Source organism: Poecilia mexicana, unplaced genomic scaffold (genome assembly GCF_051168715.1).
Source record: "Poecilia mexicana isolate PSO_F unplaced genomic scaffold, ASM5116871v1 scaffold_12, whole genome shotgun sequence".
In the NCBI taxonomy this organism is placed as follows: domain Eukaryota; kingdom Metazoa; phylum Chordata; class Actinopteri; order Cyprinodontiformes; family Poeciliidae; genus Poecilia; species Poecilia mexicana.
In genome coordinates, this window is record NW_028263381.1 from 9,734,909 (window position 1) to 9,759,666 (window position 24,758).

Genomic DNA, 24,758 nt, shown 5'->3' on the forward strand with positions numbered 1-24,758 from the left:
GGCTGTGGATGATGTTAAAGCATCAGATGGCCACAGGGCCTCTGGCAGATCTTGGTGGCTTTACTGTTTTGAAGCTGACAAAGGGACTTTTCATACTCTCAAGGTTTCTTTTTGGCAATTTTCTTGACAGAAGTGTACAGCTGATGATTAGGGATCACATTTAGGAGGCACAGGGTTGTTCCTATCTACCTTTAAGGCCTCTGAATGATGCACAGGAGTTTCCTAGACTTCTTGAAGGGTTATAGCAATGCAACGTATTTTGCGTTGGGACATTTAGTTTTAACAATTAAGTTTTAATTTGATTCCGCAGCCGTAGTTATGGCATTATTCTGCCAAAATTGCTTTATGTTTTCTTCTCTTTCCAAAATATGTAAGGGCATTCTGTCTTGAAACTACCAGGATTGTGATTTTTTTTCCCCACACATTGAAAATAATTTAGTCTAATCCTACCTCAGCTGGAACAATAAATTAAAAAAAAAAAAATCATACAGTGTATTCAACTCGTTCAGGTTAGCAGATTTTGGCAAGATATTTTTCATTTCATTTCCTACCAAGGCAAACTAATATACTGCAGTTAAAGGTAATGGTACAAGCATTTTAAAAACAAAAATAATTCTTGCGTCATTTAATACATTTCTCCTTGATTGCATACTGAAGCCAAAAGAACTAGATTGTGGTCTACTTTTACAAGATTTCATGGTCGTGTAGTTGTTGATATTATAAATTAAATATGTAGAAAATAGTTGAAATTTGTATAAATATGTTGTAAAAAAAAAAAACGACTCTAGAGTTTTATTTTTGCTTTAAATGTGTCTGCTTTAGTTAGGTTTGTACCTCGTCTTTGTTCCAAAATAAATTGTGCAATGAGTAAAAACATGCCTTGGCTCTGAAAGCACTGCAAGCCCTGCTTTGTCATTTATTTTTTCAAAAGATTTACAATAGAGATGAAAGTAAGCAGAAAAACCGAGAAGTAATGAGATATAAAGATATTCTTATTTAATCACTGAATCAGTCTCTGTGCACTTGAAACAAGTCATTAATAAACCGTACTTGTCTCTAATAGCCCCAGGTTTGCTTATATCTCCGTCTGCAGGCTGATAAGACATTGATCTCTGTCGTCCTGCTGTGCTGCTCTCTGATGAGGAATTGATATATTGGTCAGTTTATATTTATAGAGGTGTGGGTAGCGGTGACTTGCTGTTTTTCTCATTTTTATTGAGAAAGATGGGAACGGGAGGGGGAGAGCTGTGAATGTTCCTGGAGGATTCAGAACCACAGCAAAGACAGACAGAGAGAGAGAGAGAGTGTGTGTGTGTGTGTGAGAGAGATAGAGAGAGAGAAATAGAGAGAGAGACAGAGAGAGAGAGAGAGAGCGAGAGAGACTGCAAATTTCCACAGAACTAGTTTCTGAGACGCTCCATCATAAGTTAAGCTGCTCTTTTGCATATTAAGATAAAGCTGATGCAGATGAAGGTGCAGCTATTTTTCTTTTTTCCATAAAGGTGCAGATCATATTTTGAGGCCATCACTCATGTGAATAATTTCAGCAAAGGTATATTTGCACTTCCCTGCCTCTCGGGGCCCCCTTGCAATCACTCTCTGACTCCCCTTCTCCCCTGTTTGTGTCTTCCAGGTATTTATGAGCAGACATTTCTTATATAACTGCAGCCAACCAGTCCTGGATGTAAAGATAGCCTTTTGTCAGGTGTGTGTTCCTTACAGGTAAAGAAGGTACAGTATTCAATCCTTTCCATTTCCCCGTATTTTCTATGTGTGTTTTTGCTGTGTTTGCTGTGTTTCTGATAGGCTTCTGCAGCGACCGGTGCTCACAAAACCTCTCATTTCATGTAAAAAAAAAAAAAAAAAAAACCCAAATCCTGCATAACGGTCTGGAATCGCTGTATATTTCCTGTGGGAATTCCAAAAGTAGATGAAAGCGAATGAAGAGCTTTTAACCTCACCGTGAACAATTAAGTATGCAAAACTATTTCCAGTGCAGACCTAGTTTCCTGCTGAAGTTCAATACCTCAAGTGCTTATCTGTATCTGAGACATTTGGCTAAAGCGGGGCTTAGTTGCCCGCCTCCCGTTGACCTCGTATAGCTGAAATGCCAAACTCATTTCACATATGCATAAAATCCATACGTGTAGTATGTGTGTGAGAGCTGCGTTGGACCTTTTCGCTGCGGCTCAGAGTACTCAGGAGCTTTGCATGCTCTGTTGGATTGCACATGCATCTTATGTTAATGTTTAACAGCCACTGTTGGTACTCCTATAAAGCCAAACATTAAAAATGAATCAAATCGCAGGTTATGTGTATTCATGTCATAATGTACATTTTCCTGGTTCCTGACTGACGTAGCTTTAAGGCTGAACTTACACAGTCGTGCCCCAACAGTGCGGCTTTATTTGGTTTGTGAACTGCTGAGTAATTACACTCCGTAATTAACGTAATTATTATTTCGTCGTGCCACTATTTCCATGCCCGCAATTGCAGCTTAAATATTGTGTGCACAAAGATGTAATAATGTCTTCATCTGAGGGAAGCAATTAGTGGCCCTGATGTAATAACATGCCCAGTATTTATTCTGCTGCCTGTATTTTCAGTTAGAAAAAAACAGGATTTATGTTTCTGCAAGGCGACAACCGATTTTGCACAAAGTGTACCTTTAAATCCTTGCACACAAATCCCAGGGTGCTGGGATCGATTGCAACGTCGTTGCAAACGTTTTGAGTCTTAACACATAATCCTCTGGTTAAGGATTTGTTGTTGATCGTGGTAGTGAAGAGAGCTCCTGTGAGAGTGAATTTTGTAACTATCGGTGTCAAAGTGTTGTGTCTACAGAACAGAAGTACATCTTTTAAATGTGCATCATTTACTTCTGTGTTATATAGTTTATGAACATCAATAAGTGTGAAGCGATGTAACCTTGTACCTTCTTAGGATCTAAAACAGACAAATAAAGGCCAGACCGTTTTGGAACGATATTGTCAGACGAAGCTGAGGCTTTTTTTTAAGAGTAACAACTTTTACGTTTTTCTCTTTTTAATGATGTTAAGCACCACATGATGACAACGTGCTGCCATCTAGGAAAAAGCAAAAGTTAAACTGACAGTGAACCTTTCAACAGAATAATAAACCTCGGCAGTATAGCAGAAAATTGAGTAATAAAAAGACTTGAGTAAAAGCCTAGAATTGAATCCCACTGAACTGCTCAGGGGATTTAAAATGTACCATACTTAAGAAAACCATAAAACATCTAAAGTACTTAAAAAAGTACTATTAAAAAAAAAGAGAGACTATTAAAAAGTTCTTTCTCAGACAGGAGCTCCAACATCAGACATTTATTTTATCAAATGCTACCTTTGGTGTGCCTATAAACAGAAATACATGGTATAACATAGAATTAAAACAAGTAATCAGGTGGAGAAACAATTTAAATGCTGATTGTTAAATGGTAAAAAAAAAGAAAGAAAAAATACACATATTATATATGCTATATATTATACATGTTATATCTCCTTTTATTGGACATAGTAATTGGGGTTTCCTGCTGTAAATGTACACCATGCTTTTCTCTTTCAGCAACACTAACTCCACTACTGTGCTGTATTTGACTCGCGCAGGGTTTTGGCAAACAAGTGGATGTGTCATATATTGCCAAACATTACAACATGAGCAAAAGCAAAGTGGACAACCAGTTCTACAGTGTGGAAGTGGGAGACTCCACCTTCACAGTTCTAAAGCGCTACCAGAATTTAAAGCCCATTGGTTCTGGAGCTCAGGGAATTGTCTGGTAAGTTCACAGCCGCGCCTTTTTTTTTTTTTTTTTATTAATGCGCTGGCTTAAATAGCGTCAAGCTGCTTGATGAGGCTCTTTGTTGTGTTTAATGTTTGGGTTGTCTCAGTTTTACTGTTGGGTCTCCTTGTTCTGTGGTTTATTGCTTCAAATGTTGATAAGATCTGTGACATATAGTCATTGGTTTCACATTTGGCCAAAGAGAGCATTTACAAACTCTACTTCCAGCCTTCTGATCTAGAAACTGCATAAAAGCATGCTTTTTAAGGCATTTATTAGTAATTCAGACAAACTTTTGTTTTTAGTAAGCATTTATAATTCTTTTCAAGGGTTTTTAACATCTTATGCAGCCGATTCAACCGAATGTTCAATGCTCTCTGATTCATTTTGTTCTTTTAAGAATAAGAAAAACAAGCTCATTTCATAGTCTGATTATCTGAGCAAAACTTCTGATATGGAACTTTTTAATGTGACAGCAGCAAGAGTTTATGAATTCCTATTTCAAGTAATAAAAACGCTGCTAAAATGAAGTTGCAGCTGATGTCTTAAAATCATCAGCTGATTTTCAGCCACTTCTACATTGTCATAATGTTCTTTATGACAATATAGAGTATTTTTATGACTATATATCTATATAAACAAACAAGACATTCCTTAGAGGGATCAAGGTCAGTATTTGTGATATTTTTTTTTTTTTCCTCAGGTGTGAGCTGATATCACATCTTCTATTTGCATTGTAGATAAATGGATTTTAAGGGTCTGTCACCACAGTCTTCTTATGAATCCTTAATCTAGATTGCAGAGGGAGGCAGCTTTCATTGTAATTCACCTCACGCCTTCCCTGTCAGAATGCAGTGGAACGACTGCCAAAGCTCCACTTAAAGAAATGCCTCTTACCGTCTCTGTCGATCCACCAAACACATTCATAACTCATGCTCATGCTCATGCTAATGCTGTGTCATTGTGCTAATATACAACCTCTCAGAATCCTCCGCACCGATGATCCAAGTTGACGTGTTTCGCGTTAGGATGCGTCTCAACACCTTTGCTCTCCATGTGCCCTCTCATAAACTCTGCCTTTTGCTACTTCGGTCCAAAAGGTAGCAAAACCAATTCTTAGTGGCTGCAGGTTGGCTTGAGGGCAGGTTTGGAGAATGTTTTTAGAGACCAATTGCAGAGAGGAGATCAAACTGTATCTTCCCAGCTGTATATTTCTTGATTTTGCCCCCAGATAGCATCTGGTGTTATCTGGTGGTAACAGCAGACAAAAAAAAAAAAAAAAAAAAAAAAGAAACAGTCTGATTTGAAACATCAAGCATGAAAACTGATCTTTTTCAGATGTTTACAGATGCATTGACACATATTATGAAAAATGTGTTTTTGTATAAGTTGAAATAACTGTTTGCTCTCAACATGGTGATAAAACATTTTAAAAAAAGATTGCTGGCTATCTTCGGTGCGAACCTCGGATGGGTGACATAATCACATTTACATAAACATCTGTGTGACTCAGTTCCAACAGCTAGCCTCAAATAAGCAACATGCACACAAGCAGATAGATTTAAAAGATTATGCCTAAGTCAGCGAGGACACATTCTGCTTTGCTTATGCAATCAAAAAACTAGGATTTATCCTAGTTTAGCCGGAGAACATGCAAATAAGGAAAAACTTGCTTTCTGTCAAGATTTATTTTGCCAGTGTTGTTGCCAGTAATTATGCCAGAACATACAAACACTCATGTATTGGTGTTATAATCAGGTGTTTGCTGATGCTGAGTTACAGTGTGATATGCTATGTAATGTCTGAAAAGTCAGTAGCTTCAATTTGAAGCTACTTTTAGCATACTATATTTCACCAATATTTTATCCCTGTTAATTTACTCACCAATGATGTAGTAGATGCGTAGCGTACATTTTTCTGTACATTGACAGATATTTTTGGGACATATGTACATCTAGTCTTCCACACATGTAGAGCAGTTTGCTAAAGTGCTAAGCTAACTCTAGCGTGCTTATTTAAATTGATGACATTTGACATTTTTCACCTTGCAACAAACGTCGTTGCAGTTCCAATTAAAAATTTGGCTAAAAAAAAAAAAAAACTTACTTTATAAACGTAGACTTTTAGTTTGAACGCCAAAAACTTTGAAGGCTAATATATCAGCTGCTCTATACGCAGCAAAAAGATCAGCGCTGACAGGCAGCCATCTCTCTCTCTCAGTCATCTCTCTCTCTGTTTCATTGTTTCCAGTTCATTAGTTGGTGATAAAATGCACAGAAAATATTGTTTTCTTTCTTCAAAATGCTCTTTCATTGTTTATTTAGAGGGAGCTTTCATGCTTTCATATGGGAATCCTAAAGATGGATCAAGGTTTTAAGTAGTTTAGCTATTCATGACATCACCTTTCACTCATCTGGAAAAGTGATGACTTGCTAAAATCCTTGTTGGACAAATGCGCTTATAAATCCATCGTATGCATTCTCCACAGAGGCATTTAAAACCACAGTGCATTGCACTCAGCATCTTCTGCACGACAACATAAAAATACACTGATAGTCCCTTTACAGCATCGAAGGGCAATATGGAAAGATACAGAATATTAAATGACATTTTTATGTCTTGTTTTTCCTCCACACCTGTTCTCTGAGAGTCAACAGAAATGACTGCAAGGAGATCCAATATAAAAGGTCTCCAGAGTCAGGGTTGCACTGTGCTAGCAAAGCAACCAGTTATGACTCATGTTTTCTTACTGGATACATTTATTTTGCCAAACTGCTTGCTTTGTGAAGTGAAAACAGTCCTTTAATTACCCTAAGGTTTATTTCATTGGAGGCTAAAAATGGAGAAATATTTTTACACCTTTTCATTGTGAATTTGTTCCAGGCGTTATGTTCCTCCCTCCTACAGCCCCTTCTAAAGAGGTACAAATGACTAAATATTTTCGATGAACATTTAGTAAAAAAAAAAAAGTTTCTGTATTTTGATATAGTTTATGTAAATATCTGGTTCAGCTGTAAATATGTTTGAAAGAAACTGTCTGTAGGTCTCCTTTACATTGATAACTTCAACATGCAGAAAATCCTCTATTTGCTCTTGTGCTACAAATTGCAATTACTGTGCAACCACATGCACCCGGATAACCATCCAGCTATGAATGCTGAAAGAATGCTGATGATTATGTGTTTTTCTTCTCTCTCTCTCTCTCTCTCTCTCTCTCTCTCTCTCTCTCTCTCTCTCTCTCTCTCTCTCTCTCTCTCTCTCTCTCTCTCTCTCTCTCTCTCTCTCTCTCTCTGTCTCTGCAGTGCGGGCTATGATGCTGTCCTGGACAGGAATGTAGCCATAAAGAAACTGAGCAGACCCTTCCAGAACCAGACCCACGCCAAGAGGGCATACCGGGAGTTGGTGCTCATGAAATGTGTCAATCACAAAAATGTAAGTTATTGTTTTTTTTGTTTTTTATATATATATATATATATATATATATATATATATATATATATATATATATTGATATATATTGATATATATTGATATATATTGATATATATATCTATAGATATATAGATATATATATTCTATTTCTGGCCAAATCGCTCTGCTACAAAGTGCACACTAGCCCCCGTGTGATGTTGTGACTGTGCCAAACTCTGCGCCCGCAGGAGTGCAGCAAACTGGTGAGAGAGAGTGAAACCAAGAGCACTTGGAGGGATGACTGTAATCCCCACTGCTACACTTTGTCTCCCTCTCTTTGTTTCCTGTCACCAGCCTTTATCCCCTCCTCTTGCCTCCATTCCACCTCTTCAGTCCATTTTGTCCTCTCTCACCAGAGTCCTTCTCAGCAGTCATTAACTTCTCACAGTCGCTTTGAATCAATTAGTTTATTTTCCCTTTTTTGATTACCTGTATAATAACCCTCTGACTGCGTCTTCTCTCTTTCAGATAATCAGCTTATTAAATGTCTTCACGCCACAGAAATCATTAGAGGAATTCCAAGATGTGTGAGTTCCTTTTTGTTATTTATTTATTTATTTTTTATTCATCTTTGTTTTGATATAAAGCAAAATGTCTGTCTTTGTTGTATAAATTTCGTGTCCATTCTGTGTTCCTCAATCGCCAGAGCAGAGCCGCTCCGGGGGTAGTCAGCGAAAGCCGATAGAGGCGTCATGTTCTCGTACTGAATCATAAATGAGAGCACATTTGTTTTTAGAACAGTTCCTCTACTCGGGGACTTATACGTCTCATGCGTCAACAGATTTTTTTTTTTTTTGTAGTCCATGCAGAAACGTTTAAAATGCGTGACGTTAACGACTAACCAGTCAAACGTCAAACAAGTCGCGCCATTTACTGAATTGGTCATGGCATTTTCCCAGGTACCTCGTGATGGAGCTTATGGATGCCAACTTGTGCCAGGTGATTCAGATGGAGCTTGACCACGAGAGAATGTCCTATCTGCTCTACCAGATGCTATGCGGTATCAAACATCTGCACTCAGCCGGTATTATTCACAGGGTAAGAGGAGACAGTGAGAGGGGGTTTTTTTGTGTTGTTTTTCACCTCTACCTGTTAAATTAGCTTTGCATTGTGTGCTTCCAAATCTGTTAAGATGATCAATTGTTGAAAGTAGTAAAGCCTACAGTCTGCTTGCACAATATTTTGGCAGCGATCATATTGTTTGTAATATGAGAGTCTATTTACTTTTCGAAGCAGATAAGTCTCTACAAATAAGCCGAGTTGTGTGAAATGTCAAGCAGGATCCAGTGTTTCCTGTTTTCGCATTTCTCTGACAGCCCAACTGGAGGAAATTTACAAAGTTAGCATACGTTAAATGGGAAGGTTTAAATATAAAAATAGGTTTTAACTATGAAATGTGGATGCCATATTTGATCTGTGAGAAAATCCGATAGATAAAGGTACACTTGAAAAATATTATCAATATTTTTGACAGTAAATGAGAGATTTCTTTTTATTTATTTGCTAAGTTGAACATTTATGTTTTAGAATTTTTAAGTCGGAAGTTGTACATATCTTTTTACCGTTTCACAAATCAGGAAGTAGCGATTAACACAATAACACGCACAGGAAAAATATTCAACTCGTTTTCAACAAAGAAAGTGAAAGAAACAACCAACTCTTTTTGGGAAACCAAACAGAATAAGGATTATTAATATAGACAAAAGTATAGAAAAATAGTTCAAATTAATAATTTGTCACATAAAATTTATGACAATTTTATAACAGAAGATCTGTTGTGCTAACACTAACACAAATATAGTTTGTTGTAGCTTTAATAAAATGTTATTTTCAGATTTGCAAATAAGATATATTTTACATTTAAAAGAATATATATTTGCTTGGTTTGTGTTGGTCTGTTAAAAGGACAAAAAACTTCCCGTTGTGACCCAGCATAGATCAGTATTTGCTTTTTTTTTCCTTTAAAGAACTAGAATAATACAAATTAGGGTATTTCACAACAACAAAAAATACATCCACATAAGCAAGTAGTTTTTGTATAATTTCACATATTTGCATTATCTAAACAAACAAAATTGTGTTTAATTTGTTCAGATGAATAAACAATCTCTTAGATTAGAGAGGACTGGTGTCCCTCTCACATAGCAGCTCCTCCTCAATAGGAAATATGATGTTCAATAATTTTAAGATTGCACGTGCTTTTCTTTTTTTTTTTCCTCTCTAGGATCTCAAACCAAGCAATATAGTGGTGAAGTCTGATTGCACCCTGAAGATCCTGGACTTCGGTCTGGCTAGAACCGCGGGCACTAGTTTCATGATGACCCCTTATGTGGTGACGCGATACTACAGAGCCCCAGAGGTCATCCTGGGAATGGGATACAAAGAAAATGGTGAGCTTTGCCGGTGTTTGTAGAGTCAGAAAGACAACTCTAAGTGAAAAGTTTCGAGAGTCCAGCACCTGCAGCTGTGATCGGAGAGCTCAAGCATTGCAAAGGCAAAGACGCCATTCTGGTTGAATTGCAATAGAGCTGAAGTGCTGGCGCAGTGAGTCATTGATTAAAAGCCCTCAGAACATCAAGACACATGACTGAATGCCAGCCTCGCTATGACTCATTAGTCACACTTCTAACTTAAAATGACAGCCTGTGGGCTTTGAGTTTCCCTCAGATAATCAGTCCTTCTAACGCTCTGCTTTCGTTTTCACTGTTACTCCGTCAGCTCTTTATCTTGTGTGTGCACGCTGAGTCGTAACATGCCTCATATTGAATAATCTTGCTAATCGCAGTAGACTGCTCTAACCTTTGTTTCCCCTCTCTCTTTCTCTTTGCTCCCTCTTTGTGCCACCTTCACCTCTTTGCGTGCAGTGGACATTTGGTCGGTGGGGTGCATCATGGGAGAAATGGTGCGCCACAAAATCCTTTTCCCTGGCCGGGACTGTATCCTTACTAATACAGAGAGAGAGAGATTGTGTGATGGTACCCCCAGTAGAGTTTTTTTTTTATTTTTTTAAAGTAGCTTTGACACATTTGGTTTTATAATGAACTGACCTAATTTCAAAACACTTAGACAGGACTGCTTTAAAAAGTAAATATCACAGCTGAAATAGACACAGTGCCTTGAAAACAAAAACCATCAATCTGTAGTATTGTACTGGAAAAACAGTGAACTGCAACACATTTTCTCTGATACCGTCTTGATTTGGTTTTGTAATAATCCTGTCCAGTTTGGACAAGAAGTTATAGAATTATTATTTTTTTTTTTCTTGTTGTTTAATCAGCACTAGCAATCTTAAAAGGCTGAAAATAACCAAACAGAAATGCAGGAATTTCTTTCAGAGTACAACACATTTTAAATACTTCATTAAAGGCAAATATGCCAAAAATAATACTGAAAAAAAAAGAAGACAAAAAACAATCACAGTTTTTTTTTTTGTTTTTTTTTTTGTGATTACATGGAAATTGTCAGATATACTTCAGTTTTCATGATTTTTTTAGTAGACCTGATTTCTGCTGTATGTCACAGAGGTGCACTAAAACCACTCACATTTGACCAACATTATATATAACATGTTTATTCTTTGTAGTTCCAACATTTGTTTTAGTAGCACTTCCTCTTCATATATGTGTTGACTTTTAATTCAAACCTCTCCTGACAAATACATATTTCTCTGCTTGTCTCTGAATATTTAAAATGTGCGCCGTGTGTTTTCGAGTGCAACTAAGTTTGTGTGCTTGCAGTGAGAATGTCAGTATTTCTGCTAAATAGTCAACGTTATGTTTTTTTTTTTTCATTTGAAGGACATCTTGCCATCTATGAGAGCCTACATACCAGAGTCACAGCATTTGCTTACTCAGTTTGAGTGTCTGTTAGTCATTGCATAGTTTAAATTACGTGACATTGTGAAGAGGATGCGTGTTCACGACATGAATATTTTATGATGTCTTCACAGAGGATTCATGCATCTGAACAATTCCAGTATTTCTCCAATGAAGTTGGGACGCCGTGTAAAACATAAATGACAACTCAATGCCATAATTTGCAAATCATGTATTCAGTTAAGTGCACTACAAAGACAAGATGTTTAAAGTTCAAAAAGTAACTACAGCAACAAAAAGGACAACCCTACTCTTTTTTGTCATGGCTACTCAAATATGACAAACAACTGCTCTGAAGTTGGCCTATTTCCACATGCAGCCATGCTGCCCGAACAAGAGCTTCATGTCTGCAGATGGCGTTTAAATATCTTTGTGCTTCAAATATCATTTGTGACAAATGGCTCATGAGGTTGTTGAAGCCTTGGACAAATAACCTCCTCTTTGCCTTCGCTCAAAACATATGCTCCTAATGAGTTAGACAACTTTCTGATTCATTACGGCTCAAAGAAGAAAATCACGAACCATATATGTCATATACAGTTGCAGCATACAGGACGTTAGGATGTGTTTGATTAGTAACCATTGTGGTTCTGGTTGTGCTGCAGTGTTCGCAGCATTATGTTTGATTGTAAATCAAATCAGCTCAGTCACCTGCACAGGACCTCACATGTGAGTGGATACATTAAGCATGTCGAAATGCTTCAGGAATAGTTGATTTGTTTTGTATTTTTGTGTCTCATTTTGACAACATGCAAAAAAAAAGACCATCTTTGCTATTTAAAACGGTGACTTACTGCAGCTAAATGGCCATAGTGAGCGATCAGACACCAGGTGTTGGGAGTGGGGTGTGTGTGGGGGGGTATTCCTCACTCTACGGCCTCCGTACTTGCGGCTCCGGGAAGATTAATGAGCTGAACAGCGAGAAAACCCTGCAATGAGCTCAGCGCCTTCTCATCCCTTCTGTTTCGGCTATTACAGAAATTGTTGTCATCTGTATCTGCCCCCATCATCAGTTTTTCTTTTTACTGCAAATCAGTGTGCGCTCAGACAAAAATGTGGTTAATTTTTAGCTCGTTTGGCAGTGGTGGATTGGCACCTCATATTTAACTCTGTTGGCCTAAAGTATACTGACCTTATTGAGGTTTGAGTCAACCCTATGCTTTGTCCAATAAATGACGATGGAGTGCAGCAATCTGTCCGCTGAGATAGGTCACGGTACTGTAGGCCACTAGCAATGTCAAAGAGAATCTGAAGGTTATTATTTAGGGTAGAGTGTTTAATTGCAGAGGTAAATACAGCTTTATGTACTTGTGTTATAGGCAGACATCAGATGATCATCAATTGATTTTTTTGATTGTGTTATTCTCCACTCTCTGTTTAGATTAGGGGACGTAGGGCGAGCTTAAACCTGTCAATGCACATGTACAAGGATCATCATCGGACCGATCCCACCAATAATCACTCACACTGCTGCCGATATTTTTAATTCTTCAATTTTTACTGAAAACTAGACATCTTTCTCTTTTTTTCCCTCTAAAAGTATAAATATGGTCAAAATGCAAGAGACGTTACGTAGTTTCCAACTTCAGTAGTTACTGGAAGCAGCAAAGATGTCTTAGAACATCACAGCTTACATGATTTTGTGTGTGTGTGTGTGTGTGTGTGTGCACGTGCGTGCGTGCGTGCGTGTGTGCGTGTGTGTGTGTGTGACACCAGTGGACATGTGGTCAGTGGGCTGCATCTCTGGAGAGGTGATGAGAGGGACAGTTCTCTTCCCTGGGTCTGACCGTATCCTTCCACCCTCTTCATACCACCTCTCTCTGATTCATATGGAAGCCTGGAAGCATTTTTGACAAGCTGAGGAAAAAAAACAAAAAAAAAACACCTCAGGCTGTTTGACCAAATCCGAACCTGTAGCGAGGAGGAATATGGATTAAAGCTGTGAGAGATGGAAAATGGGACCTTACTGGCTCTCACTCAATGTGCAATGGTGACAGTGAATAGGTATTACTATGAGGACTCCCAGCTAAATAAAGCACTAGCTGGCAAAATGATGATGCAACATATTTATTGGTTAAAAAAAAAGAAAAGAAACAGTAAGAATACCGCTCATGATCCACAACTGTCTCATCAGAAAGTTTCTTCGGCAGATTTGTGTCTATATAAACGATAAGGAACTGAATTTCTTCTTCTTTTTCTTTTTTTTTAAACTGGAATATTATGACACATCTCCCTAACATTCTGTGAGATGATACGATGCTACATATTCCAGGTGTGTTTCCTTTAACCTTGACCTGCCACGCCAGACATTGACCAGTGGAACAAGGTGATAGAGCAGCTGGGCACGCCCTCTCCAGAGTTCATGAAGAAGCTGCAGCCCACGGTGAGGAACTACGTGGAGAACCGGCCAAAGTACGCGGGCCTCACCTTCCCCAAGCTCTTCCCCGACTGCCTTTTCCCTGCTGACTCTGAGCACAACAAACTCAAAGGTGAGAGTCAAGGTTTTATTATTGGCAGCGGGATGCTCCAACGATACCTGGATTTATTTTGACTTGATTATTTGGATGAATTATTATGTGGGGTCAAAAAAAAAGGCATTAACTCCAAAGATATATCTTTGCCAACTCTTCATTTATTCCTGGCATATTATGATTAACAGGAGCAGTAAAATAAATAAATAAATAAATAAAATGCTGATTTTACCATAAATGGTTTTCTAGTCAATTTTATTTATATATCACATTTCAGCAACAAGGCAGTTCAAAGTGTTTTACACCATGAAAACATAATACAGTAACCAACTTTGAAACAAGCAATAAACATCCTATCATCAAAATCATGAAGCAAATATTCATTAAATATATTGATTCATTGTTCCAGTTCTTATTAATCAAAGGCAGTTCTAGACAGTTGTGTTTTTTTTGTTGTTGTTTTTTTTGCTTTGTTTTTGAATAAACTCTAGGTTTCGGCTGTTTTGCAGTTTTCTATAAGCTTGTCCCAGATCAGTGGAGCATAAAAACTGAATGATGATTCTCCATGTTTGATTCTAGTTCTAGTTCTAGGATTCAGAGTAGAACCGGAAGACCTGAGCGGTCTGGAAGATTGTTACAACAACAACAGATCTTTGATTCGGGTGCTATGCTGTTCAGTGATTTATAAACTAATGAAAGTATTTAAAGTCTGTTCTCTAAGCTGCAGGGAGCCAGTGTAAGGACTTCAGAACAGTTCCACACATCTAAACTTTTTGTATAAGAAATAAAGGAATTACAAAGGAGTCTTTAAATCTCCACATTGACTTTTAGGAACTTTGTAAATAGTCCAAGTTAAAAAAAAAGTTGGTAACACTTAATTTAAAGAGGTGTGCATAAGACTGTCATAAACATGAAGGAGTCTTTATGAATGTTTACAACTGTTGTCATGAAGTGTCTCGGCAAATAATGACACTTTTAATGCAAAGTTGACTCTTTTAATTGACTTTCAATGTAAGTTTTAATGCAATTTTGGATAGAAATGTAATTATTTACCAAATGTTGCTAAGTTGACACTTGTAATGCACTTTCAATGCAATTTGTAATGCTTATTTTGATTAAAAGTGTCATTATTTACCAAATGACACTTTATGACAGCAGTCATAGACATTCATAAAGACTCCTTCATGTTCATGACTATTGCTATGTCATGTTTATGACTGTTTAACGTCAGCCTTATGCACACCCCTTCAAATAAAGTGTTACCAAATTTTTTAATATATTTTTCTTAATATTCAGGAATTATCAGGTAATTTAAGCAAACTGTATCACGTTCTAAGAAAGGTATAAACATCTTGTTGTTTGGGCAGAAACTCCCGTTTCCTATTAACCCCCCGAAACACCCAGTCAAAAAAACAAAAACAAAATCCTATTAACTAAAAAAATTCCCAATTCCCATGAAAATCAAAAGCAACCCCAGGATTTTCCAACCCTCCTAGAGTGACTGAGTCGTTGCCTTTTACCTTCCTTGTTAAAATTCAGAGCCGAGTCCTGAAATCCCAATCAGAGCTCCCACTTGACTCTGCTTCTGGATACGATCAACCCTGTGCGTCTTCTTTTGCTCTCCCAGCTGAGAAAGCAGGAAACAGAACATCCGTTTTAGAAGAGACAGCGCACTTTTTTTCTGTTTGCGTGTTCCCACATCAAAGCTCCAGTTTGATGTTAAATTGTCTTGAACCAGTTTTGTATGCGGGTTGCGGGCCGCCGAGGTGACGAAGCTAAAGGAAAATCACCCAGAGGGGCACAGTGGGAAGGTGTGAAAGCAGGTTGAAGAAAGGAGGGGAAACACTTGCTGTGCTTTGGATCTTGGATTTGTGATGTGACAGCGATGTGCGAGAGGAGGATGTGTAGGAGAGGAACCCATATAGGAGTCGCTCCATAGAGTTGCTCTGTTTTTGTTACTGATAAAGAGAAGAATCCATTCTCTATTTTTCCATTTCTGTTTTCAGACTGCAGTCACTTTACTCCGTAGCTGCCGTGGAGCTGTTAAAAAGTGATAAATCGGTTCAAGGGGACTTTCACAAGAGGAGGAAAATTTCCCCCTTGATTGCATTGAAAGAATATACCCACACGGGAAAGAATAATGTATTTATTTTGCAGCAATTAGAGAACAAATCAGAGGAATGTGAGATTAAAGGTGGAGTAATCTGGATATTTCCCTATGTATTTCCTCACTGATTATTCCAAACAGCTGAAAGCCTAAAAAATAGTCCATCCTCCAAGCTTTGAGAACAAAGATCTGCTAAATGCTTTTGCACACTTAGTACATTTAAAAGGAAGTGATTTGATCAAAAAGGAACTGAGATATTCTCTAGATTTATGGATCTTAATACATTTATTATGAAAGGCAGCTTTTGCATTTGCTCTCCTTCAGCCTCCTTCTCCTGTTAGCGTTTGACAAGCAAATACTCAACCTGGTTTCAGTTTCATAAGTATTTCCTGAGAATTATCACCATAGAATCACTGTAAAAACTGTAAATATTTGGAATACAAAGGAAATAAGGGCGGATGTAAAATGAACAAATAACTCTCATCTGTGTTTAGTTGTTGCATACTGATATTTGTCTGAAGCCGCAGTGTTTGCCATTACCATCCAGAACATGATGAGTTTCTGTAAGATGAAAATTACCTCTAATAACCTTCTGTTTTTAATTATATCTCATTTTCTTTTGCCCCCTCCTGATTTGTTTTTATTTCACATATGAAACGCAGAGCGATATTTTATTGTCCGCGTGAAATCAGCTCGGCGCTTTTGTGTTTTCTCTTTCCGACTTCAGCAAGCCAGGCCAGAGACCTGCTGTCTAAGATGCTGATCATCGACCCTGCTAAGCGGATATCGGTGGACGAGGCCTTACAGCACCCCTACATCAACGTGTGGTACGATCCAGCTGAGGTGGAGGCGGTGAGTAGGCGGTGTGTGTGCGCGTGTGTGTGTGTGTGTAGTTGAAACTCGGAATTGTCCATTTGTGTTTTGGTCAATCACTACCCAGTTTTGCTTTTTACATGTGACACATGTGTGTTCATCTAAAGATCTTCCTGTGCTCTCCCTGCTTTTTACTTTAGCCTCCACCTCAGATTTACGACAAGCAGCTGGATGAACGAGAACACTCGATAGATGAGTGGAAAGGTAAGAACAGCCTGTTTTAACCATCACCGAAAGCTAAATGTTAACAATGCACGAGTCAAGTCAATCTGTAGGAAATGCGGGGTTTAGCAGTGCGTCGGGAAATGCCTGTGCTTTTGCTTTGCAGGTTCAAAGTACACAAGCCGCCGTTTTGTCCGCCGTTTCTCACGCGGATAACGAAAAGTGAAGTTTCGCCACTGTTTGCATTTTACTGACTCTTCTCTTTTCGCCAGAACTAATCTACAAAGAGGTGATGAACTTTGAGGAAAGAACGAAGAATGGCGTTGTGAAGGGACAGCCTTCACCTTCAGGTACTCTCAGTGCATAAGCCTAATCGCTCTGTAAGTGAATTTACTATAACCTTAATGGAGTTTCCCCTTGTAAATAGAGATTCCCATTGTGCTGTTGACCATGTGTCTATGTCTCTTGCATCTCTGATTAAGTGTTGTTTAATATAGTGGGTGTTTTGTTTTATTTGTTTGTTTGTTTTTGGGTGTATTCGATAAATAGACTTTGAGAACGAAATCTGCTACTGTTAAATGTACCTTCTGGTACAGAAAATATCTGATAAAACAAAAATGTGTGAATGTTTGTATTTGTGCATATAAATGTGTCACGATTTAAGGTTTGGGCTGTGTGGTTTTCCTTTGCAAATTTCAGTTTTCAGCTGATATTTTAAGCGTCAGTTATTCATGAAATGAGAGCAGGTGCTGTTTGCATTTTCCACCACAGAGTGGCAGTAAAGAGTCATGTTTAGAATCCAGTCACACTCCTATGTAAATTCAGAGAAACAGCTTTATCATGGTTACAGCAGCATGCTGATAAGAAAGGGTAACTAATAAAAAAGTTTATGTAATGTAAAATAAATTTCCTCAGACTATAAAAAAATAAATATAAAGTCTGTCCATCATTTGCATTTGGTCATTTAAACAGCACCTAAATTTTGTGATCTTTAATTCTTTCATTGCAGGAAGAGATATAGCATTTTGCATTCTTTTTTCTTTATTTTTTTATTTTTTGCTCTCTGTATCTTATTTTCTTTATTCCCCACAAGCACACGATATCCACGCTTTTCTGTGTTTGCAGCTTGTTGTAATTAAGCAGACTTGCCGCTCCGTAGTGTCTGATGCTGAGCGTATCAGACGCAGTGCAGGAACTGCAGGCAGCACTATTTCACTGCAGCAGGAAGGTGGAGGAGCAGAAAGCACATGGTCAGAAGTTGAAAACACAATATCTTTAATACTGCTTTAATTTTTAATTTTTTAATTTTTTTTTTTTTTTTTGCTGACATGGCACAAATCAGAATTATACTCAAATCACTTTCCACCTGTATGTTTTCAGCGTTCTTTCTTTATAAATTGTTTTTCTCCACGTCCATTGGCATATTCCTGTTTGAAATATCCTTCTTGTCAAGAAAACATCAGTTTCTGTTTAAGGTGATAGACTCTGGAGTGCTTTCAGGTGATGAACCTGCGCCAGCATCCATATGTGCAAAACTATAATGGTTCCAGAAGGCACAGCTCCAGTTGCTGGTTTCATATAGGTTATTAAATGACCTATGTGCTTTGAAGTAAAATCGATTAAAAAAAGCAGACTGAATCTTTTTTTTTAATGCATAATTTAAATATTATTTTTGTTTTTCTGAATCTACACTATATTGATCTATGCCTTTTAAGGTCTTAGTGGCCACCTTCAAGAAACTGAAAATCGACTCTATCTGTATTAATTGTCAACTACAGCCAACAGAGTAGAACATTTTGTTCCATCATTGGCACAGAAAGAAATACTATCAGGAAACCGTGTTTCTGAAATGCTGCACTTAACATGTTGTAAAACATGTTGTTTTATATACATGTGGAAAGAAACAGCTTCCCAAAACTCACAGTTTGGTGGCGTGTCTAAAAGAAAAGCTTACCGGTTCCATATTATCAGTCATTAATGGAAATAAATCGATTTATCTCACCCGTCGCGTCATTACCGGCAGAGCTGCAAGTGCCGAGACGTGAACTTAGTTCCCATTTCTGAAAGTGGATCAGTCCGTGATCTCCTTAACTTCATCACTTAATCTGTGTTAATGACGAAACGACAGAACAGCAGGTGAGACTGAAAGTCCTCTGATGAGGTCTCTGAAAGTTTGCTGCTGACTGATTCCAACTTCAACAAACGATCAATAAAAGAAAATTGGGAAACTGCTTTAATGACTTCCAAATGAACCGACATGAATTGTGCCAGCGCAGCAGAGTGTTTTATGATGGCATAAGTCATGGAAACGTAGAGAGAACTATAAAAGAGCTTATTGATATCATGTGAATGATTACAACAGCTGCAGCCATTAATGGCCTTTCATTTACAACCCACACAACCCAAATCTTAATCACTCTCGTCACATCACACTCACTGTATGCTTCTGGTCGGATGCTCGGATACAATCTTTATAGACATGAATGTCATAATAACTTGGGGGTGGGGGAGGGATTGAACTATTCTGCAATAATGCTAAAACATAAAACTCCAGTAATCCTTAAAAACAGGAATTGGGTGCAGCATTTTTAGTATAATGTGGATTTTCTCAAAATCCATGCAGGACCAGAGGCCTCTTCAAGACTTGCAAGAACCCTTCCCCCCCACACACACACACACGCACGCACGCACGCACGCACGCACACTTGTAGCAATCGATAACCTTGTTCTGGTTGATTATTTTACCTGCATTCTCATCAATTTGCAGTTTTCCTGTCACCGAATTCAGGTGTTAAGAAAACCTATTTTGATCAGCAAGCATCAGCAACTTTGTATAACTGCCTGCGGAGATATTGGAATAACTAAAGATTTTGAAACAGCTCTCTGATTAGCTTATGCTAGCAAAGAAGTGGCATAAAATTTGAACATGCTCATTCAAACAGTGAGCAAAAGACACATATGAAAGCATTGTTCAGAACGGATGGACCAGGCTATACAGTAAGCTTTGGCAAAGCCTTTTGCTAAGCCCGAAACGAAACGCAATTCAAACATTTTTGAAAGTTTGACGAAAAACACGCTAATGTACGTCTAACCAAATATTAACGGGGCGTCTGTTTGTATGTCTATATTTGAACTTGAATGTGTCATTTTGACTTTGCACCACAGTAGATTTAAACTTCTGCACCTCATTCTTGTTGAAAATGCTGTTTGCTGTATCAGGAGTTTATCAGCAGTTCAAATGCATCAACAAAACAAACTTGACATTCATGCCTCCAAAGGCTGCTTGGTAACATCTGATCAGAGCTGCAGCTGTGACTCCGTCCTCCTTAGCGGCTGTTAATAATGTCGTTATCTCTGTCTGCAATGCAGCCAGCATCCACCCCCCCCCCGCCTGTGCTGTCCATGCTTGCAAACTGTGTATGGCTGTATATACATATAAATATAGATATTTTATTTATCCGCCCCCATCAGAACTCTTTTACGTTTTAACCCTCCTGCTGCTGTTGATTCCCGTAGCACAGGTGCAGCCGTGAACAGCAGCGAGAGCCTCCCTCCCTCCTCCTCTATCAACGACATCTCCTCCATGTCCACCGACCAGACCCTGGCTTCAGACACTGACAGCAGCCTGGAGACCTCCGCGGGACCCCTGGGGTGCTGCAGGTGACTATCCGCCTGCCTGCGCAACCCCATGTTCTTCCGGAGGTGAAGAACCCAACAGATATGACCGACGAAATTGAAATGATGTTTAAAAAAAAAAGAAGAAAAAAAAAAAAAGAAAAGAAAGAAAAAAGAAAAAAAAAGAAAGATCAAAATGAATATATTCTGAACAAAAACATAAGCTATTGAAACGCAGTCTGACATGATGAAACCCAAAGCCTGTGCATTGTCATTCAAAAAGCAGCAGTGGCATTAAACTGAAGATAATGAGCTGAGATATATGTTACTGATCCTCTAGTTGCTTTGCTTATAATCCCTCGCCCCGGAAACACACACACACACACACGCACACACACCCCCACACGCACACACACACACACACACACACACACACACATCTTGTATATGGCATCCAAACAAACAAACAAAAAAAACCCTGCGCCTCCTGTAAAATGCATTTTGGCCAGCTGCTGGTTCCTCCTAATTACTTCCACAAGCATCCGTGGCTAATCGTTGTGGCAAGGTGGGCTGCCGTTGTCTTCATCGCTTTTGGTTACAAAAGCAATTTCCCTTTTGTTTTTTTGTTTTTTTGTTTTTTTTCCTGCATTCATCTCTGAACCTCAACTCATTTCCTGAGTCGCTCCCACCCAACATGAGTTTTGAAGTGTAACTTTGCCTGTACCGTTTACTGGGTTTTGTACATCTTCAGGGAATGTGCAGTCGCTCTCACCCGCAGCTACTTGTAAATATTGTAATTCTGTACAGCTGAAGGGCAGACAGATTTGGGACTGAAGGCCAGTACACCGGGAGTTTTTTTTTTGTTTTTGTTTTTTTGTCTGACTAGCCCTCACCTTGCCACATTACTTCTCTCCACCTCGGTTGCCCCTCTGCCTAACGCTGTAGTTGTGCATGATTAGATTAAAACTGCGCAAATCACACTGTATGCTAGAGAGAGAAGAAAAAAAAAAGCAGTCTGTACAGAGACTTATATTCATGTGCTATGTAAACTAACTCCACCACAGACATTAGGAGGCGGGGTCTGGTCTCAGTAGGACAGAAAAGATGGTAAAATCAGGATTGAAATGGTCGGTGTTCTCAGAAATAAATTAGACTGGTGAGTAATCTCCATGCCATTTCCCCTGGCGGCGTACAACTTGTCCCGCCACCACCCCGTGGGCCGACCCACGGCGTTGCATGTCACTGTGTAAACCATCACGGTTGAAAGAAGTGGGAATGTTTCACTGCGGTTCAACCACAAAAAGGCTTCTTCCAATTATTTGACTCCTTAAACACCATTCAGCGAGACAAAGGTGGAACAGCGGAGAGGTTTATGGGCAAACGAGGAGTGTTAACTTTGAAGCTGTGACTCCACCTGACAAATAAACAGGCTCTTATTGTCACCGCACGCTACACCATCACACTTTAAAGAGGCAGCTGGATAGGATTCAACTGCCATATTTCCTGACTGGATGGTATTTAGGCTGGATGGCTCATCTGTTTATTTATACCAGTGGGAGGAATCTGAATATGGCTAGTTTAGTTTGGAGTAAAGGACTGCAGCTGCACCAAAAAAGAAGAAAAGTAAAAAAAAAGTCCCTAAACCACAGTTTGGTGAAAGGATGTGGGAAGGCCTTGTTTAACCTCCATCTTTTTTTTTTTTTTTTTTTCCAGGATGCCTCTGGTTATTTAGCCAATCAAATTGTGAGCTCTTTTAGCTCTTTTTTCAGCTTCGTCTCCGACGCACGCACAGTTGTCGCATCGTGAGTCTTTAGAGATGTAGTACTTGCTCTGTACCGTTCAGCCACACCCTGCTACATTCATTACCTCATTACCTGAGTGAAGTTGGCCCCCCCACCCTCTTCAAATCAGACGAAATGGGTGTCGATTAACTCGACTACATTTGTGCAGCAAAAAAAAAAAATAAATAAATTGTTTGTGCTGCTTTGGCTTTGACGATATTAATGAAAGGTTAAAGGTCAAAAGATCAACCAGCCTCTCCACTTTTATGAAATCAGACAAAATTGGCTAACAGGAATTTAGCTTCTTATGATATTAAGAATATGAATAAATATCCAAAGTGTCAATGATGAAATTGGGTTTATTTAATATTGAGGCAAAATGGCAAATTATTTAACTTCAGTACTTTAATGGGTTCTGAATATTGTCCCAGCAGAGGCAAATGGAGATCCTAACATGCAGACAAACAAACTAAATGTGCCCAAAAGTATGCTGTTTGTTGCTATGGTTACATTAGGATTCTTTTTGAAATTTTGTTTCTCTGCTAGCATAGCGACCCATCAAGATAACTGTTAACGCTCTCTTCATCACAACCTCGTTTGAACTGCACGGTGTGAACTAAGCCGATTGAAAACTCCTGGCTCAAGCCGTCGTTTGTTGAATAAATTGTCGAGATAAAAAGGCAGCAGGATGTCTCCACTATACATATCGTCACAAACTGCACATGTAACCGCAGAGAGGTGTGGAGAATTGCTGAGTTGGTGGCATCTGCCTGTGTGTAGTCTCAATCTCAGCAGTACGACATGTAATTGTTTTCCTGCAGTCAATCCACAACATTGTGCACATACAAAAATCCTGACTTGGAACAGCTACTTTGTTAACACTCCTGACGCCAGGGCAGTGCAGACACCACAGAGAAGAGGGCGACTGAGGTTGGCGTCTCCAGAGTAAGCTACGACTAGCTTGGCTTTCTGTTCAGGGTCTGGGGTCAGGGCAATCCTTCAAAAACAGGGTGCGACTTTGAAATGTTTTGTGTTTTAAAATGTTCAAATAAATTATTTTTTTTCACCTACAGGAGTTTCCACAGCTTGAGTTGGCTCCTTTATACCACAAATACACACAGTAGTGTTACAGTTTTTCTACAAGGCATTTTTGAACCATGTAAAACACTCTTGTTTTTTTTTTTTTTTTTTCCCATATCTTGACATGTTCCCGGTTGCTTAGAATATAGAAATATTGACACATCTTAATGTCTTTTTTTCCCCTCCCCCTCATTTCTGAATGTGAACTGCTCATCTTTTTATTCAACATCCCTCTGGACAGTTTTCTTGTGATTAAAGGTGCTTTTGATCCTGGTTAATGTGCCTGAAGAAGAAGAAGGTCCCCCCCCCCCCCCCCAACACCGAATGTAGAAACAGAGTTTCACAAGCATGCATGTCATTGTCCTAAAATTTGACCAGCAAAAAAATAAATAAATAAATAAAAAATTAGGAACAATTTAAAGTTGTGACCTGATCTGGACTTCTACTGCAGCTGTTTCGAGAATGTCAAAGACGAGCTCAGCTGTGTGTTTGGGAAGTTGTTTGTGCGTCTCTTGGTGTTCAGTCACATCAACCAACGGATTCAAAAACTTTACTTGTCAATCATGATCCAGATTTTTGCGGAAATATTTCAGAGTGATCTCTTGTGTGTTCACAATCAACGTGTATGTCTCTCAGATTTCTATCTGTACTCTGAGGATTGCTGACCTTTCATTTAGCCATAATATTGCAATTACTAAAAAAAAAAAAAAAAAGAAGAGTACACGTCACAGGTTAGGATACGTCTTGTAGTAGTGATCCCCGACCTACTGATTTTCTTTCTCACAAGCTCAACTGTAAATAATAACACTCCAAAAAATAAAACAAAAATAAAAAAATGCAATAAACATTTTTATTGCACTCAAACAGGGAGGCAAGCTACTGCGAGGGTCAGGCGAAGTGTCTCCAACAATGAAAACCCTGTATAGCTCATCTGAATCAGGTGATGTTGTTCTTCGGTTCTTTTCCGACTCCTTCTCTTTTGATTCTTTTTGCTCCGTGCTGTTTTAAACAAGTCATTCTTTTTGACATTGTCAGGTAAAAAAAAAAAAAAAAAAAAAAAAAAAAAAAAAAGACGAAAAGAAACTGTATCTGTTTCACGCCGATCTCAAAGCTTCAGAATATAGCGTTTCGAGTAAAAGTCAAAATTAACGCAAATGAAAACAGAACAAAACAAACAAAAAAATATGAAAAAAAAATATTGAAAGCTGTTACTGTAAACACAACATTTTAAAGGAACTGTGTATGTACAAATAGTATATGTATGTGATTGAAAATAAAGAAAACCTTTGATCTTGGACTATGGTTGATTTTTTGTTGTTGTTCTTTAGTTTAAGTCTTTCATATGAAAGGTAGTATCATGCATGTTGTCCGGCAGAATCTCCTAAACTGTTATTGCACAATAAATACACAAAGCAAAGGGATTTTATTCCTTAGTCTTCTAGTGTCTCTTATTAAGTTAGCAGACAAGTTTCCATGCCGTCTCCTGGGATTCCTGGAAAAGTCAATATAGTGTAAAGTTGTTAG

The 24,758-nt window shown here is 38.5% G+C and overlaps 1 protein-coding gene across 1 annotated transcript; it reads left to right on the top strand.

Moving 5' to 3' along the window:
• Window positions 1–1,162: 1,162 nt before the first annotated feature.
• On the top strand, window positions 1,163–24,531 carry mapk10 (mitogen-activated protein kinase 10). Its single transcript, XM_014987385.2, has 12 exons — window positions 1,163–1,705; window positions 3,627–3,796; window positions 7,102–7,231; window positions 7,739–7,797; window positions 8,170–8,308; window positions 9,495–9,660; window positions 10,135–10,206; window positions 13,452–13,634; window positions 16,451–16,575; window positions 16,737–16,800; window positions 17,031–17,108; window positions 20,280–24,531. Exons 1-12 carry the CDS (start codon window positions 1,640–1,642, stop codon window positions 20,420–20,422), a joined length of 1,395 nt encoding a protein of 464 aa, XP_014842871.2. The 5' UTR covers window positions 1,163–1,639; the 3' UTR covers window positions 20,423–24,531.
• Window positions 24,532–24,758: the final 227 nt, after the last annotated feature.